The following is a 19,190-nucleotide window of genomic DNA, read 5'->3' as shown; positions in this document are numbered from 1 at the left end:
TTTAAGAAAATTTTACAATGAAATTTTATTGGCTTGATTTTTGTAGTTTGCTATTTCTAAGGAAACAAAATGTTATCTGTTTTTAATCAGCTCGACTGCCTCTTAATTTCCATTGAAAAATTATAGGGGTATACCAGGTCTTGCTGGATTGCAAATGAAGGAATTTTTTAATCATATATTTTTATTTGCATTTTTTTATATTTATTTATTTGGCTGCAGTGGGTCTTAGTTTCGGCGTTGCAGGATCTTCAGTTTTTGTTGCAGCATTCAGGTTCTTTAGTTGCAACATGCGAACTCTTTGTTGCAGCGTGTGGGATCTAGTTCCCTGATCAGGGATGGAACTTGGACCCCCTGCATTGGGAAGATAGGGTCTTAGCCATTGGACCATCAGGGAAGTCCCGTACATTTTTAAAAATTTATTTTTAATTGGAGGATAGTTGCTTTGCAATGTTGTGTTGGCTTCTGCCATACAAGGATGTGAATCAGCAATGGGTATACATATATCCCCTCCCTTGGGAGCCTCACTCCCACCCTAATTTGGTCATTTTAAAAGCATAAAGTTCCCACTCCAGGGTGTGTTTCTGTTTATATATATCTCCAGGGACTTTTGTTTTGAAGAAAGTTTAGTACTTTTCAGTGTAGAGGTCTTGGACCTACTTGTCTGATTGCACCTACTTGTCTGATCTTTTTCCTAAGTTTTCTATAGGATTGTTCTCTCACTTTCTGTCGAAATGGTTCATTGTGTAGATAAAAATGCAGTTGATTTTCATATGTTGATATTTTATGCTGTAAGTTTTCTAAATTTTTTCAAAAATTTTATTTTGTTATTTATTTATTTTTGACTGTGCTGGGTTTCCTTGGCCACACTGTGTTTTGGTTGTTGCAGCCAGGCTTTCTGTAGTTCGGGCGGCACGGGGCCTATTCTTTAGTTGCAGTGCTCAGGATTAACAAGGCGGTGGCTTCTCTTATTGTGGAGCACATTTGAGCATTACCTTGTTAGCGTGTGAAATGAGTGCAGTTGTACGGTAGTTTGTACATTCTTTGGCACTGTCCTTTGGGGTTGGAATTAAAGCTGACCTTTTCCAGTCCTTTGGCCACTGCCGAGTGTTCCAAATTTGCTGGCATATTGAGTGCAACACTTTGACAGCATCATCTTTTAGGTTTTGAAATAACTCAGCTGGAATTCCATCACCTCCACTAGCTTTGTTTGTAGTAATGCTTTCTGAGGCATGCTTCACATTCCATAATGTCTGGCTCTAGGTGACTGACCACACCATCGTGGTTATCCAGGTTGTTAAGACCTTTTTTGTATAGTTCTTCTGTGTATCCTTGCCACCTTAATCTCTTCTGTTTCTCTTAGGTCATTGCCTTTTCTGTCCTTTTATTGTGTTCATCCTTACATGAACTATTCTATCTCCAATTTACTTGAAGAAATCTCTAGTCTTTCCCATTCTCTTTTTTTCCTCTATTTCTTTGCATAGTTCACTTAAGAAGGCTTTCTTATCTCTGCTTGCTGTTCTTTGGAACTCTGCATTCAGTTAGGTATATCTTCCCTTTCTCCTTTGCTTTTTCCTTCTCTTCTTTTCTGAGCTCTTTGTAAGTCCTCCTCAGACAACCACTTTGCCTTCTTGCATTTCTTTTTCTTTGGGATGATTTTGGTCACTGCTTCCTATACAGTGTTACAAACCTCTGTCCATAGTTCTTCAGGCACTCTTGTTTACCAAATCTGATCCATTGAATCTATTAATCACCTCCATTGTATAATCATTAAGGGATTTGATTTAGGTCATACCTGAATGGCTAGTGGTTTTCCCTACTTTCTTTAAGTCTGAATTTTCAATAAGGAGCTCTTGATCTGAGCCACAGTCAGCTCCCTGTCTTGTTTTTGCAGACTGTACAGAGCTTCTCCATCTTTGGCTGCAAAGAATATAATCAGTCTGATTTCGGTATTGGCCATCTGGTGATGTCCATGTGTAGAGTTGTCTCTTGTGTTGTTGGAAGCGAGTGTTTGCTGTGACCAGTGTATTCTCTTGACAAAACTCTTTATTAGCCTTTGCCCTGCTTCATTTTGTACTCCAAGGCCAAACTTGCCTGGTACTCCAGGTATCTCTTGACTTCCTACTTTTACATTTCAGTCCTCTGTGAGGAAAGGACATCTTTTTTTGGTTCTAGGATGTCTTGTAGGTCTTCATGAGACCCGTTTTACTTTAGCTTCTTCAGCATTAGTGGTTGGGGCATAGACTTGGATTACTGTGATATTGAATGGTTTGTGTTGGACGTGAACAGAGATCATTCTGTCCTTTTTGAGATTGCACCCAAGCACTGCGTTTCAGATTCTTCTGTTGGCTATGTGGGCTGCTCCATTTCTTCTAAGGGATTCTTGCCCACAATAGTAGATATAATGGTCATCTGATTTAAATTCACCTGTTCCCGTCCATTTTAGTTCACTGATTCCTAAGATGTCGATATTCACTCTTGCCATCTCCTGCTTGACCATGTCCAATTTACCTTGATTCATGGACCTAACGTTCCAGGTTCCGTTTTGTCCCAGCTGTTTTGTTTTTTCCTGGATTTATTAGTAGTTGTCATCCACTCTTCCCCAGTAGCATATTGAACACCTTCCAGCCTGGGGGAGACAAGATTTAGGGAACACAAGCCCTCCTCACACCCTAGTTTTGTCAGAGACTCCACCTTTGAATCACTGTTATAAAACCCTTCATCAGATCCTCCTGGGTTGATGTTAGATGTGTACATATTTATAATTATTATAGCTTCTTGGCAAATTTACCTTTTTCTCATTTCACGATGTACTTTGTGTCTTGTGTTAGTTTTTTTCCTTAGGTTATTTTGTCTGATATTGTGCAGTAATTCCTGCTCTCTTAAGGATTGGATGTCTTTTTCCATCCTTTTACTTTTCGACTTAGATTTGTGAATGTTCACGGTTCCAGCTCTGACATGCTGTGTGTCTTGCTCCCACTCTGTTTTCCTCTCGTCACTTCCTCTGGTGGTCCCTGCTCAGGCACACTGTACCGAGGTGAAAAGCAGGACCCCTGGCCAGCCCCCTTAACTCCACTGTCACTTCAGTACGAATTCATCAAGTGTTTCCTTCTGATCATGATGTTTGGAGAAATATTCTTTCTTAATTGCAATATATTTTTTCTGTAACTTTTCCAAGTTTGAGTCAATGTTTTAGGAGTCAGTGTTTACAGAAATAAATACCGTGTTTTAAATTGTATTTATATATAGGTATTCCATAGAGGCTGTAGTTAACGTTTCCTGCTTTTTTCCTTTTGGTACCATTTAAAACAGGTGACTCTTTCCTTGTTCCAAAAAATGCTGAAATTCACGTATATAAAACTGATGATAAAAAATCATTCAAAAATATGTCCAGAGGGGATGACCAGGTAATTCCCTCTATTTTATATATAGCAGCAAGTGTGTATATTTATTCCCAACCTCCTGGAAGTCTCTTTGTTGTCTCAAATTTTCTTTATGTTGACTTATTTATCCTCTCTATCCTTATTGTTAACTTTTTGCATACCAAATCCTGCAGACTGTTGGGAGTAGAATAGTGAATTCTATGAACTCACTCCTTTCTCTTAAGGAATTTCAGGCTAGTTAGGGGATACATAAGGGTGTCCTGTCCCTCCTTGTCCATTTGGGTCTTACCATTCCAGTACATTCTTGATGGCATCTGACTGCAAACACTGAACTCTCCTGTGTGGGCCAGGAACAACCCCCAGAAATGAGGGATGGGGGCTTCCCTGATGCTCCAGTGCTTAAGACTCTGCACTTCTACTGCAGGGGGGCAAGAGTTTCATCCCTGGTTGGGGGAGCTAAGATCCTGCATGCCGTGCCGTGAGGCCAAAAGATAGAAAAATGAGGGCTGGATGGGAGTAAGTAAACACCCACGCTCCCTCATCCCTCTGTGGGGGCAGTTCTATGGTTGTTTCACAGACTCTCAGAGCATGTCCATCCACATGGAGCTCCAGTTGCCCATGGCTGCAACTTTCTTTTCCTCACTGGAACTTTCTGGAATGTTCCTTTTTGGAATGATGCTGCTGGATATTTCTAGAATGATCTCTCAAATTATTTGCACTTGAAAAAAAAAATGTCCCTAGACAACTTCTCTCATTTCAGTTATTTCTGCATTTGTAATACCCATGTGTCCATAAGTTAGTTCATGGATCTGCAAGTCCACGGTTTTGATAAGACATCATAATTTTGAAACTATATACTGCAGTTTTTTGTAGTTGAAATGATATCATAAATATGTTCTGTGGCCTTGCATTTTTTTCTCCACTCTCCTGTTCAAGGTTCAGATAGTAGTAAGATTACTAACATGTTATGTGTATGTGTTTGTGTGCCCACATCTGTAATGATCTTTTATTGCCTTCTGTGTTGTTCGCTTTGACCTTATTTCAAGTTTTCTCAGGGAACCCTCTTTCAGTGTGCTTCTAGTGCTCTTCTTTCTTTTTTCTTCTAATGCTCTTCTCTTACTTGAGTTTTTGCTTCTTTATCTTGAGTTCAAGACCTCATTCTCCTTAATTGAGGTTCTTACTGTATGATTACTTAGCTTCTTGAACTAAGTAGAGTTTCTCCAAATGTCTCTGACACTTTTGTCTTTGTAGGATGGCATATATCTTTTTCTGTTGAGCTATGATGTTGATTTAAAAAAAGTTCATAGCCATAAAGCATTTAGAGTATTGCTTAGCATCTTTGAAGTGTTCGAACACTAGTCATTGTAATAATGGTTTAAGGTTTTGACCTTTTTTTTTAATTACTGTTGACTCTGTCATTTCTGATGCCATCACTCATAGTGTAGCTCATCTAGATATTGAATAGCAGTCAGTGTGTAACAATCACATACTCTAACACTTCTGGAGAAACTATTCATTATTAAATCTTATTTACATGTATTTTGTGTAGTGTCCACAAAAATAGACATTGATTTCCCTCCACGTTAGACATTAATCATCCTCCACATTGATTAGAGGTTATCATAATCTCTGGGAAAAAGCATAAGGAGTTAAAATTAGAGACCCATAATTTCTTCCAAATAGCTTTCCATGGATCTGTCAGAATATTACTTCAACTGAGTTCATCCTTATGCCTCTCTCCTCTTCTCCTTTTGTGTGAAAATAAGAGCTCTCCTCATGACTCCTTGGTGAAATGTTTTCGTTTCAGGCACAGCTGACCTTCAAGGATGTGGCCATAGAGTTCACTCAGGAGGAGTGGGAATGCCTGGACCCTGCTCAGAGGTCCTTATACAGGGACGTGATGGTGGAGACCCTCAGGAACCTAGTCTCCTTGGGTGAGGATCACTTCTCTCTGAAGTTGGGATCTGCCCTGGGGTGTCTCTGCATTTCCCACTGTGTGCCTGTTGGGAGCCCTGGTTTTACTTGACCGATCTGAAATCCCTGTTGATTCAGACACGAAGAGCTTCAGGACACAGCTTCAGGAGTCTGAATCTACCTTTTCCTCTGATGATCTGCCCACTTCATGATACATCAGGAGTTGTTCCAGAGCTTTTGTAGTTGTAAAGCTCAATGGAAAATTTTAACATAACCATTTTCCTGTTTCCTACCCATGTGCTTTTGATTCAGGAGTTTTAGGAAAAGAGCTATGTTTCTTCACATTATACTGTTACTGCTATATTCAAGAGGAGGTAAACAACAGGTGAAGTTTGGAAATATCTTTCTGTTCCTCTCTGTATTCCCATCAGTCTTCAGTTGAGCAAGGGACTAGGATTCTGGCAAAGCCACAGCAAGTCATGTGTCTTTCCCCTTATGTGGAGGTATTTCTGTTTCTTATTTGAATATTTTGCCCACCTTGTTAACGAGACAAAAAAGAGTCCTGGCCTGTGGAGTGAGGTACATGCCTTTGATGGTATAACAGGTCATATCTTGGAAGGGCCGAGGGGAAGCCTCATTATTAATAGTGTGTGCAGACTTTCCCCTCGTCAGAGAATTCTATGGGAAGTACAAACATTTACTTCTTTTTTTTTTTTAAACATTTACTTCTTATCTGAACTCTCAGAGGAAATTTTTCTTCTCTGTAACTTACCTGTGGGGTTGGTTGACAGATTATTTTGAAAAAAAAAAGCAGAAACATTACTTTGTCAACAAAAGTCTGTCTAGTCAAGGCTATGCATAGTTTTTCCAGTGGTCATGTATGGATGTTGAACTATAAAGAAACCTGAGCACCAAAGAATTGATGCTTTTGAATTGTGGTGTTTGGAAAGACTCTTGAGAGGGAGTCCAAGGGACTACAAGGAGATCCAACCAGTCCATCCTAAAGGAGACCAGTCCTCGGTGTTCATTGGAAGGATTGATGCTAAAGCTGAAACTCCAGTACTATGGCCACCTGATGTGAAGAGGTGACTCATTGGAAAAGACCCTGATGCTGGGAAAGATGGAGGGCAGGAGGATAAGGGGATGACAGAGGATGGGATGGTTAGATGGCATCACCGACTCAACGGACATGAGTTTGGGTGGACTCCGGGAGTTGGTGATGGACAGGGAGGCCTGGCGTGCTGCGGCTCATGGGGTCACAAAGAATTGGACACGACTGAGCAACTGAACTGAACTGAACTATTCGTCATATATTGTAATCTTTTTCCACTATATAGAAAACAACCACTTCATGCTATATTGATATGGTCTGCATATTCTGTGATACGAAATAAGAAATATCCCCAGAGCCTGGCTGATAAATCTTTCTGGGTGTTTTTCTGGTTTTGAGCAATGTCACAAAAGCCTGTCTCAATGGCATTGTGACAGTGATGTTCACATGTGCAATAACCATCCCCTTACATTCTCAGCAAGCAGTATAGGGATTTGTCTTCAGGATAACACTGTCCAAGTTCCCATTCTCGTTTGTGGGGCTGTTGTGTAAACTGTTATTGATGCCATCTTTTGGTCACCTGTGTGCCATTGTTCTTTTTACATCAACAGCTAATTTTAAAACATCTATTAGATAACTTATGAAGTAGAATGATACTTTCAATAGGAACCATAATTCATTTTTGTTTAATAGCCTGTCCTTCCCCCATTGGGTGGTCCACATCCCCTTGTTGAACATGGGGATCCCCTTGGACCACATACATAAGAATTTATTTCTCATGCCTCTGTTGTGTGCCACTGGTCTTTGTGCTAATACAACACTGCTTGGATTAGTTTAGGTTTCTGAAACTTTTAAAAGTAATTGTGAAACCTCCAACTTTGTTCTTTTTAACCTTGGTTTTTTTGTTGAGTGTTTTTTTTTTAAAAAAAAAAAAAATTATTTGGCTGCACCAAGTGTTAGTTGCAGCATGTGGGATCTAGTTCCCTGACCAGGGATGGAACCCAGGTCTCTTGCATTGGGAGTATGGAGTCTTAGCCACTGGACCACAGGAAAGTCCTTCAGTGTCTTTTGAGGTTGCATTTGAATCTTAACGATGGATTTATCTATTTCTTTAAGACACACTATTGGGGTTTTATTAGGGATTGGGTTGAATCTGTTGATTACTTTGAGGAGATCGGGGTTGTTCAGGGTGGTATGGCCTTGGACTGTTGATCACTTAGGGTAGTATTTACACCCTGACCATGTTTACTTCTAGTCCATAGACTTGACATGTCTGCATTAATTTGTGTCCTTTGGGATATTTTTCAGCTATTTTTAGTTCATAGAGCATATATCTTTGCCTTCTTCTGTAAAGTTTTGCCAAGTACTTTATTTTTTTGATAATAATTTAAATGGAGTTTTCTGAATTTCCTTCATGATTTTTATATTGTTAATGTATAGAAACAGTATTGACTTTTGTTTGTTGGTTTTGTATATTGTTGTTTCTCTGAGTTCATTCTTTCTTTTTTTTTGCCAACTATTCAAGGTGTTGTTTTGTTTTTTTTTTTTTTTGCCTTACCATGTGGCTTGTGGGATTCTTGTTCTCCCAACAGGGATTGAACCTGGGCCCCAGGCAATGGAAGTGTGGAGTCCTAACCACTGAACTACAGGGAATTTCCTGGGGTGTTCTACGTATTAGAATGTTTCATTTTTCAGAAGAGATGGATTTGCTTCATTTGCTCTTGGGATTGGTTATATGTCTTTTTCTTCTATCTACATGTTCTTGGTAGGAATTTCAGTAATTTTTCTTTTAGAAGTAGTACAAACATGTTTGTTACATTCCTGGTCTTAGGGGAAAAGGTTTAAATCATTCCCCATTGATTATGATGTTAGCTGTGGACTTTTATTACATGTCCTTTATTGTGTTTAGCTCATTTTTTTCTATTTCTAGTGTTTACTGAGTGTTTCTATCATGTTTTTAGCATTTCTGCCTGAGGGAACTTCTGGGAATGGGGAGACTTGTACCAGTTAACTCTCAATGCAATGTAAGAAGGAGGAGGGAAGTTGAAAGCCAGGAAATTGTCATGAACTTTCCTGTGTTTTTCGGTCTAGTGTTTTAGGACAAGCATTTGCTTGGGTGCTGCCTCTTCTTTGTTGGTTTGTTGAATTTTCCCCAATTGTTTTTCGTTCATTGTTTTTCACTTGGTTCCCTCAGGAGTCATGTGTGCCTATGGTTTACTGTCCTGCTGATGTCACTCCCTCATGGTTTTGTTTTTCTTTGCAGAGTTTGTGTTAAGAAATTTAATGATATGACTTCCAGTATTTAGTTAGGCTAGCTAAAAGAACACTGTCATGTTTAATAACAAGGGATGTTGATGTAAATATTTTATATAACCAAAGTATGTTATATAATTAATGTTTTAGTTCGTAACATTTTCTCTTTCTTTACTTAACTATTGTGATGATATCCTGAAATTGCTCAGGCTTTGGCAAACACTTTCTGCCATATTTTTTTCCCCATACAAGGTGTTCTCACCTAGCCAAGAGATCTTAATTCCAAAATCACAATCTCCCTCCTTTACTTTGCTCTGTTCGTATGTGCACAGAATGAACTGATTCATCTCCTTCTGATGGTCTTCTCCTGGTTTTCACTTATGCTTTCTGCTAAGATCATTATTGCACAGTCTTCTGAAATATTTTGTATGTGTTTATTGAACATATGCATGGAAATACAATCATTGGAATATTCAGTTTGCATAGCAAATAGTATGGTAGATTGAAAGTTAATTTCCTTCTGCAGTGTTTAAATCTCATGTGGTTCTTTCCCATATTCATACTATAATTCCCCTAGTTAAAAATGGACCAGTAGTATACTATCGCTAAGCCAATTCTTTTAAGGTCAATATTTTAATTCTCCTCACACAGTCACACAGATGTGCTCCTACATATGCATATACCCTGAGCTCCACTCAGTCCCTTTCTCAGTTCTGACCTTTCTTTATACGGTCCCTTGGAGTGGATGAAAAGGTTGTTATTTCCTAGCATGTTTAAGCTATTCTCCTGAACTTCCCAATTTCCACTGCACTCTTTCACCCACCCCCCCACCTTCCACATTATTCACACTGTAAAAATAACACCTCTGTATATTGATCAGCTTTCCCATGACCCAACCTAAATCACTGTGTGCAGCTGTAACAACTCAGAAACCATTTCCAGGAGGGGTGACTGAATCCCCTTAGTAGTTACACAGCTCACTTCTTGCATCTCCCTTGAAGTTTTCTCCTAACCTCCTGATAGTTGTTGCAGTGTTTTGTAACATACTGCTTGGGTGAGGGCCATGTTTAAGAGTATATTGTCTCAGTCTCTAGGCCACAGTTCTCATCATGCTTCTCACTACCTTCTGTGTCAGCTGAGCTCATGTACATAAATCTGTACATGATTCCTCTTTCCTTACTTGAGAAATTGTGATAATTATCCTCAAGCCTTTAAAAAGAAATAGTATTTTTTTTGTCTCTAGGTTTTGTTTTTTGGCCCTACCATGCTGCTTGTGGGATCTTCCTTCAAGGAATGTAACTTTGGCCCATGGCAATGAAAGTACTGAGTTCTAACCACTGGACTACTCTTAAATTCCCAGAAAAAATGCGATTTTTATATTAACAAGTCAAAATGTCTTTTGTATAAAAAGATACATGAATATTCTAGCATTTTTATTATGCTATCCCTTTTTTGCATTATATATTGTAGCTTTTCAATTTGTTTTCAGCAGTATCATGCATCATCCTGCTGCTGCTGCTGCTGCTAAGTCGCTTCAGTTGTGTCTGACTCTGTGCGACCCCATAGACCTAGTTAAAGTAATTTCACAAATTGCTCAGTCTTCATTACATACATTTTTGAGCCAAAGAACTGGATATTTTAGGGCACTGCAGAATTAGGGAATTTCTCTATTTAATGGCTGTTAATATAAATGGAGAATATTTCATTTACTAATCTTTAATTTTGATTTACTGAAGGTGGCCTTTCTGAATGTTTTATGCTGCTTCATGGGTACATAGTTTTACAGGACGTACTTAGAAGAACATTTTGTTTTTTAAAAAAACTTTTTTATCATATGTACCATTTTCTCTCTTCTTTGTTTCCCAATTTGAAACTACCACTCATTGAGATTATTCATTGAATAAGTTAGTTTTGGATTATTTACTGTTAGAGTAGATTTTGTCTGGTTTTTAGCATTCATTTGTATTTAACAAGTATGCCCAATATATGTATAATATTCTTTTCTCCTCAGTTTTGAGGCACCAGTAGGTATGTTTACTGCTAATTGGTATGTGCTTTGGTGTCATGGTTGAAAATTACACTTTCTTGGATTGGTAACAAAAGTTTTTCCAATGTGAGTGTTCTTATTATAGGTTGTTTGAAAATTTGTTGTTCAGTTGCTTAAGTCGGTTCTGTCTCTCTGCGACCCTGGGAATGCAGCACACCAGGCTTCCTTGTCCTTCACTGTCTCCCGGAGTTTGCTCAAATTGATGTTCATTGAGTCAGTGATACTAGCTAACCATCTCATCCTCTGCCACCATTTTCTCCTTTTGCCTTCAGTCTTACCCAGCATCAGGGTCTTTTCCAATGAGTTGGCTCTTCCCATCAAGTGGCCAAAGTGTTTGAAATTTAGGTACCCTAAAATTAAGTAAAATTATTGCAGATCAGTTTACCTTTAGTAAAGAATCATTCCATTTGTGTTAGAAAGGTTTTTATATCATGGTTGGCAATTTTCATAACTCCTGTTTGTATAAGTACTGCTGCTGCTGCTGCTGCTAAGTCACTTCAGTCGTGTCCGACTCTGTGTGACCCCATAGACGGAAGCCCACCAGGCTCCCCCGTCCCTGGGATTCTCCAGGCAAGAACACTGGAGTGGGGTGCCATTTCCTTCTCCAATGTGTGAAAGTGAAAAGTGAAAGTGAAGTCGCTCAGTCGTGTCCGACCCTTAGCGACCCCACGGACTGCAGCCTACCAGGCTCTTCCATCCATGGGATTTTATAGGCAATAGTACTGGTTTGGTGTAATATCATGTTTAGCATGATATATTTATTTATGAGTTGTAATAAATAAGATACTTACAGTTTTTTGTATCTTGTAGATATCTCTCATATACTTGTGATCAAGAAATTACGACTAAATGCAAAAACTGATAGAGGAGAAGAATTCCAAACAGTGATATTGGGAAGACATGAAAGGAATAAAATAAAAGATTTTTACCTCAGGGAAATCCAGGAAAATATATATGACTTTGAGTCTCAGCCAAGAGATGAGGAAAGAAATTACAAAGTAAAGCCTATAACGCATGACAAAAATCTCACCGATGAGAGAGAGGAAGATGATAGAAGTATTGCAGGAATCAAGCCTATTGAAAACAGGCTTGCATTAAGCTTTTGGGATGACCTGCATGTTCATAAAGGTGAAGAGAAGATTGACAAGAGTATCAATATTAGTGCCTCATTTTCACTACTTCAAGGAATTTCTTTCCTTGTCCAAACCAACATTTCTAATTCATATGGGAATGATTTTATGCATCCCTCAATACTAACACAAGACCGGAGCGCACACATGGAAAGCCCTTATAAATGTAATCAGAGTGGTGAAACCTTTCATCAGGGCTTGAACCTTACCCAATATCAATTTATCCATACAGAAGAGAACATGTTTAATTGTGATGTGTGTCGCAAAGTCTTTAGTCGACATTCAGACCTTGCTATTCATCAAACAATTCATACTGCAGAGAAATCTTACAAGTATAACAAGTGTGGCAAAACCATTTACCATGGCTTGCACCTCACCGGACATCAGATAATCCATACAAAAGAGAACTTACATAAATGTGATATATGTGAAAAAGTGTTTACTCAAAGTTCATACCTTACAGTTCATCAGAGAATACATACTGGAGAGAAACCATACAAATGTAATGAATGTGGCAAGGTGTTTAGTCAGAATTCATACCTTGCAAAACATCGCAGAATTCATACTGGAGAGAAACCTTATAAATGTAATGAGTGTGGCAAGGTCTTTCATCACAAGGCCAACCTTGCAAGTCATCAGAGACTTCATACTGGAGAGAAACCTTACAAGTGTCATGAATGTGGCAGAGCTTTTAGTCAGAAAGGAAACCTTGCAAGTCATCAGAGAATTCATACTGGAGAGAAACCTTACCAATGTAACGAGTGTGGTAAGATGTTCAGTACTAGATCAACCCTCGTCAGTCATCAAGTCATTCATACTGGAGAGAAACATTACAAATGTAATGAGTGCGGCAAAACCTTTTATTTTGGCTCACACCTCAAACAACATAAAATCATCCATTCAGGAGATAAACCATATAAATGTGATGTTTGTGGGAAAGTTTTTGGTCAAAATTCATACCTTGCAGTTCATCGGAGAATTCACACTGGGGAAAAACCTTACAAGTGTAAAGACTGTGGCAAAATCTTTAATCACAGCTCAAACTTCAAGAGACATCAGATAATCCATACAGGACAGAAATTATGTAAATGTGATATATGTGGCAGAGTCTTCAGTTTTAATTCATATCTTGCAAGGCACCGAAGGACTCATACTGGAGAGAAACCTTACAAATGTAATGAGTGTGGCAAGGTCTTCAATCGGAATTCAAGTCTTGCAATTCATCAGAGAATTCATACTGGAGTTAAACCTTACAAATGTAATGAGTGTGGCAGCTGCTTTAGTCGAAAGGCGTACCTGGCAAAGCATCAGAGTGTTCATACAAAAGGGAAACCTTTCAAAAACAAAGACTGTTGAAAACCTTTCATTAGATCTCAACTATCACTCCACACCAGGTAATAAATACAAAGGGGAAATCATCTAACGTGATATATGTGGGACTGTCTTCATTCATTCAAAACTGTCCCTGTATATTCTTGGGAAATTCATAGTGAATTGAAATTTGCACATGTCATGAGAGTGGCAAAGCCTTGCCATTACATAATCTGTACTAGGCCAAAACTCTAGAAATATGTTGAATGTCTCAAAGTCTCTAGTCCACAAAGCCTCCAACCTTAACCTGAACTGAAGTTTCATGTCGGAGAGAAACCTGACAAGTATTATGAGTTTCAGAAATCCATCAGTGTACTTTGAAACCAACCTTTCCACCAGGTAATCCAGATTGATGATGAACATTAAGGATGTGTTTTAATTTAGCTGGTGTTGCCATCTTAGACTTCATTGAAAATATCATCTTGGAGAGAGAAGTCAGATAAGTATGTGCAGTTGACCAGCCTTTAGACAAGGAATTCATTCACCAAAGATTTATTTCTGGAGATTATTACCTCACAAATGCCAGGAATGGGCAAAACCTTTACTTGGGGCTCACATTCTACCCATCATCAAATAATCTGTGCTGGATAGAACATTACAGATGTAATGAATGGGGCAAGGTTCCAAATTAGTGCTCACTCATGACTTAGAATATTTATCCTAGAGAGGAACCACACAAATATAATATGGCAAGGATTTTATCCAAAGATAAGACGGGGGAGATGCTGGAGTCCCTTAAATGCAACAAGTGTAGCAAAATCTTTACCTTGAGTTCAAATATGAGGGAACAATGGAGAGTCCATTAAAGAGAAACCCTACAGACATATGAGCGGAAGTTTTATCCTAACTGCACAATTCACCAGACTTCTCATATATGTCTTTTGACAGAAACCACAGAAACTAGTTGTGTGCTAAGGCTTGTACCTGAAGATGAAACCTCTGAAACCCAGAGGATTTAGTTTGGAAAGCAACATTTCACATGTAATAAATATTGTGAAAAGTTTTTGTCAAGTAGCTCCACTTTTGATGTAATGATAACATTCATACAGGTTAGAAACTATAGCAATTTACTAAATGTGGAAAGAATTTGATGAAATGATGCATCCTGAGGTTTCATCACAAAGCTCATGCTATTGGGGATAATCCTTACAAATGTAATGAATTTGGTGAATTTTTCGCACAATTCTTAAATTAGCCTACATATCAGAGAATCCATAATAGGAATAAGTTAAGACTTTAGTTCTCCCAAGAGCAATGTGAGATTGTTATGCACTTTAGAGTCATTAGAAATCACAGAATGTTAAAACTTGGGAAATGACATGTATATGACATACAGAAGAACATATGTGTAAATGGCTAACTATCTAACTGTGTAAATGTTCTATTGAGCTTTCTTGAAGACCACATTACTATTTATGCCTTTCAACCTTAATTTTGAAGTCTGTTGATCTTACACCTTCATTACAGGCCTTTGATGATGGTCTCTGGGAAGGAGTCAGTAGGGTGAAGGAGCTGGCTTCATTAGGTGTGGTTCATTCACATCCATGTTCCCTGGAAAAACAAGGACCCTGAATTACCAAATTCAGTAGTGTATCACTTAGCATCAGGAAGGGGCTCTAGAGAATAGTGTAAAATTGCTGTTGCTCATCGTGCTTGTTATGTTCATGATCCATGGATTGATCACAGTGGACAGAATCCTCTACTAGGTGACTGTGAGCAAAGCAGTTAAGGATATTAAGGGGCTTGACTGTTCATGAGAGGAGGGGGACAGGTTACTAGGGATGGATTATGTGGTAGGAACAGTGCCCAGAAAAAGTTGGTTGTTTTCTCCATTGCATGGGAATGAGTGTTATTTGCATCTGTGTATTTTGTTTTGGCCACACCATGTGGCATGCAAGATCTCAGTTCCCTGGCCAGGAATCAAGCCAGTGCCGCCTGGAGTGGGCACACAGAATCTTCACTACTGGACTGGCAAGGAAGTCCCTGCATCTGTGTTTAATAATAAATTAGTTTTATTCTTAGGAATTGAAGGGAGAGCAGTTTACCTGAGAGGAAAATTTAATTACTGGGTGAGGCTTGGTGGAGGTGAAGCTATAGTTTGAACTTCCACTCTTTCAGTTTGTCTCAAAGGAAGGTGCCCTCAGGCTTTAAAAAAAATTTTTTTGTCCAGATAGGCTGAAAAAGAAGAGGGTTTCCCTGAGCATTAAAAAGTTTCAATAATCAAATAGCAAAAAAAAAAAAAAGAAGTTGGGAATTCCTTGGTGGTTCAGTTGTTAGGACTCAGTACTTTCACTGCCAAGCTCACAGTTTCAGTCCGTGGTCAGGAAACTAAGATCCCATAATCCCAGAAAAATATTAATGGAATCAGACTTCATAAAACACTGAGGCAGAGCCCTCTTGCCTACCAACTTACGTCCCTCACAAGCGTCCTATATTGATAAGTCTACTTCTTTCCTGTCACTTTGCTTCTTGCTGAATTCCTTCTGTGCTGAGCCACAAAGAACCTGAGCCTCAGTAAGTCCGGGCTCCAGATACTGAAACCCCCACCCGGTGAGAGACACTAAGCCTGCTGCCCACCAGCATGTAAGAACCCAGAGCAGTTGGAGCCAGAAGGTTTATGATGCTGACTCCCACTTACCTCACCACTAGCCAGTCAAGGAAGAGTCCCAGTTCACAAGCTGACCACACCCACCTTGAGCCATTACTGTAAAACTCCTCACTACCCCCTCTTGTTTGAGACACACAGATTTGAAGGCATTAGCCCACTGTGGCCCCTTTGCTTGGCAAAGCAATAAAGCTACTCCTTTTTACTTCATTCAAAAAGAAGGGAAGAAACAACAATGCTTATTCCTGAAATTCCTGACTTTCTGACTTGGAAAAGCACATTTATGTTCATGCTAATAATTTATTAACACTTCTTTTCAACAGCACACACATATTCTGTTGTTTAATATGGTTCTTGAAGATGCTTGTAAAACTAATGTGTTGGAGAAATTTTTACCCTAGTTTAGTAAAATCTTTGGAAATGTTTATTAGATAATATAATGAAACAATTTTCCAAGTGTTTTTAAAATTTCAGTTTCAAATTAGGCTAGTATGCTATGTGTTACATTGTTTACTTTTCTAGTATAATAAAAAGTGTTTTCAATTTTCCTTAGCAATATTCTTTCTGTATTTGTCCTGTTTTATTGCAGGGGGTTACTGGGTGGTTTTGGGACTCCTGTGACGTGACAGTGCCTGTAAGGCGATGACAGGTACAGAGTAGATGCAGTGTAAACATGAAGAAAAGGAGTTACTTTGGGGTTATAGTTCAGTGAAAGAACTGGCATGGCAAAAGGGTGACATGAAATCTTTTTGCGGGACACCCAATACCCTCCACATAGAATTTGTTTGTAACCAAGAATAATGTATTTGATAAGTGATCTTGATTTTGATTTATATTTTTAGTTGAGCTTCATTGCAGGATCTTAGTTGCCCAACCAGGGATTGAACCTGGGCCCTGCCAATAAGAGAGATGAGTTATAACCACTGGACCACCAGGGAATTCCCTGATTTATATTACCTTTAATATGAACTCTTTGATTCATTTCTGTTACTAATATGATGAATTTTTTAATCTTCACATGGATTGATCATTATACTTTTTTCTATTTTTCTAGTTTTGTTTCCCATTAATTCTGACCTTATAAACCGAGTTGACAAGTGCTTTCTCCTTTTCTTAAAAATAAATCATAGAATTACTGGTAATTCTTTTTAAAAAATTTGATAGAATTGTCAAATGCCATTGTTGCAACTTTTTAAAACTACCTTTTGTAAAGGAGAGCCCCTGATATTGACTGTTAGGCAACAGTCCTCCACAAGACTGCGAGGGAAAGTGAAATGGAGACATTTATTACTCAGATTCTGGTGGAGATTCATGGTATAGCTGGAGGGAACATGTAAGAAGTCCTACAAGGTCTTGGCAGAGCATGGGACATATACCTTTATTAGGTTCCATAGATGGGTTGTTTAAATTGGATTGATCAAACTCAAAAGAGTAGAAATTGCTAAGCTTCAGTCAGGGGAGGGGAGTCATATCTAAAGAACAAGAAGGGGAAGGCAGATGGTGATAGGGAGTATGGTTCTCACAAGAGCAGTTCAGGGAGTCATATCCTGTGTCTGCTGTTAACTAAGGATGTACTGTCAAGGGAAAGGGCAATGTCAGTTCAAGACCCCCGCAGGCACTTGTGGTTACTCAGTCGCATCTGACTCTGCGACCACAGGGACTGTAGCCCACCGGGCTCCTCTGTCCAGGGGTATCGGGGTCCAGCCTCGATATGGCCCAGGGTATCCTCGGGATGAACGGCGTCGGCGTCAGAGAGAGAGAGAGAGACAGGGGCTGATGATTCCTTGGTTTACACTGGAAACCAATAAAACCCCAGCACGGGGCTTGCTCTGTTTACGTAGGCCGCAGGCGCCCTCTCGAATCACTGGAGGCACCCCACCAGGGCACCCCCTCGAGTGGGTCTTAGAAGCCCAGGCAGATAAGTAAACTCAGAGGGCCCAGCGCTCCAAGGATCTCAACCAGAAAAAGGAGAATAGAGAAAAGGATGGAAAAAGAGAACAACACGGGGAGAACAAGCTTCAGTGAGCAAGGCCCAAAACTTTATTTTTCAGTGTTGCTTTTATACCCTAAGTTATGCGCATAAGAAACAGAGAAAGGGAGGTATAGATTCACACCAAAATCACGTGGGGTCAGCAGTCTTGACCCTTATCAGGATCAGGGCTTATTTTTGTGTATCTTGTGATAAAAGTTTTAGGTGGTTTACATCCTCTTCTGGCCAGGGGGCCTGCTAACAGTTTATGGCCCTCTCTCCTAACAATAGGTTAGTTAGCAAGTGAAAGGCTTATATTCTTTTAAGGTGACTTTCCTAGAGTCAGATGCTAGACACATAACAAAGTTACATTCCTATAAGGCACCGGTGTAGTGAGCTGCAAGAAAGGAATTTATTAACTTAAGATCTGATGTGGTTAAATCAAAGGCTACTACTTATATTCTCTATATGTGATTAATATATTTCCAAGGATACAATAGATAGAGGAAACTGCAGCAAGCATTGATTCAACAATGAAATCTTTTTTAGTACTACTCTAATGATTTTAACTTCTTCAACAGATTCCTGTGTTTTAGAATATTAGGCTTTCTGTCCTTGCATGGCTGGGAGGCTATAAACAGTCACACTCATAGTTGTAAGAGCCCGGACAAACTTGTCATGCAAGTTAGAAAGCTATCAGAGGGGCTTGGATTGGAACACTCCTATTAAGCCGAGGAGAACTTTTAAACTACAGCTCTGAATTAATGTTTTCAGAGAAAGGTGGTTGGGGGGAAGCCCCCGTAAGTATTAGAGGACTTGATAAGAGGCGTAAGATAGTAAAGCAGTCAGACTCCGGTTTTCTTTGGGGTAGATGCTCAGGTAAGTCCAGGGGGTTCCTCGAGCCCTGATTAGCCTTTGCCCGTCAGGCCTCTTCCCCAATTGACCTTTGCCATGGGTAGGATTTCCCTCGCTGGCTCCCGGCACATGGGGATTCTTCAGGCAAGAATACTGGAGCGGGTTGCCATGCCCTCCTCCAGGGAATCATCCCAACCCAGGGATTGAACCCAGGTCTCCTGCATTGCAAGTGGATTCTTTACTGTCTGAGCCACCAGGGAAGCTGGCAGGACAGTAGGCTACAACAAATACACCAGCACTCATATGATGGAGGAGTTTAAGCTTTCACAATCAGTCTCTGCTTTTGGGTTTCTTAGATGGTGGGCATTTTGAAATTACAAATTTACATTACAATTCAAAGCAATTACCCAAATATGTTTCACATAGGTGATTTGTTGTAGGTTATGAGTTTCATGCAATTAGTGCATTTCATCTTAAATCATGTACACTTTTTCTAAGAGTTCCTTTCTATCCTTTTCATGTCTGTGTGTTCTGTAGTAATATCCCCTATTTTATCTAATATCAGTAATTTTATTTAGTGTAAACAAAGGAGGGAAAAGTCCTAATAGAAGCTGC

The 19,190-nt window shown here is 39.3% G+C and overlaps 1 protein-coding gene across 1 annotated transcript; it reads left to right on the top strand.

Annotated features, from left to right (window-relative positions):
* Positions 1–3,333: 3,333 nt before the first annotated feature.
* LOC148774293 (uncharacterized) lies at positions 3,334–16,303 on the top strand. The gene is made up of 3 exons (XM_088830487.1): positions 3,334–3,404; positions 5,188–5,314; positions 11,456–16,303. Exons 1-3 carry the CDS (start codon positions 3,384–3,386, stop codon positions 13,129–13,131), a joined length of 1,824 nt encoding a protein of 607 aa, XP_088686613.1. The 5' UTR covers positions 3,334–3,383; the 3' UTR covers positions 13,132–16,303.
* Positions 16,304–19,190: the final 2,887 nt, after the last annotated feature.

The sequence above is a fragment of the Moschus berezovskii genome, chromosome 22 (assembly GCF_049115385.1).
Source record: "Moschus berezovskii isolate FMDL1 chromosome 22, NW_MosBer_1.0, whole genome shotgun sequence".
Classification (NCBI taxonomy): domain Eukaryota; kingdom Metazoa; phylum Chordata; class Mammalia; order Artiodactyla; family Moschidae; genus Moschus; species Moschus berezovskii.
This window is presented reverse-complemented; position numbering and strand designations above follow the sequence as displayed.

Coding starts and splice junctions, on each gene's coding strand:
- LOC148774293 (XM_088830487.1), top strand. CDS start 3,384: ATGTCCAGAGGGGATGACCAG. Junction 3,405..5,187: donor TGTCCAGAGGGGATGACCAG/GTAATTCCCTCT, acceptor TTTTCGTTTCAG/GCACAGCTGACCTTCAAGGA. Junction 5,315..11,455: donor CAGGAACCTAGTCTCCTTGG/GTGAGGATCACT, acceptor TGTATCTTGTAG/ATATCTCTCATATACTTGTG.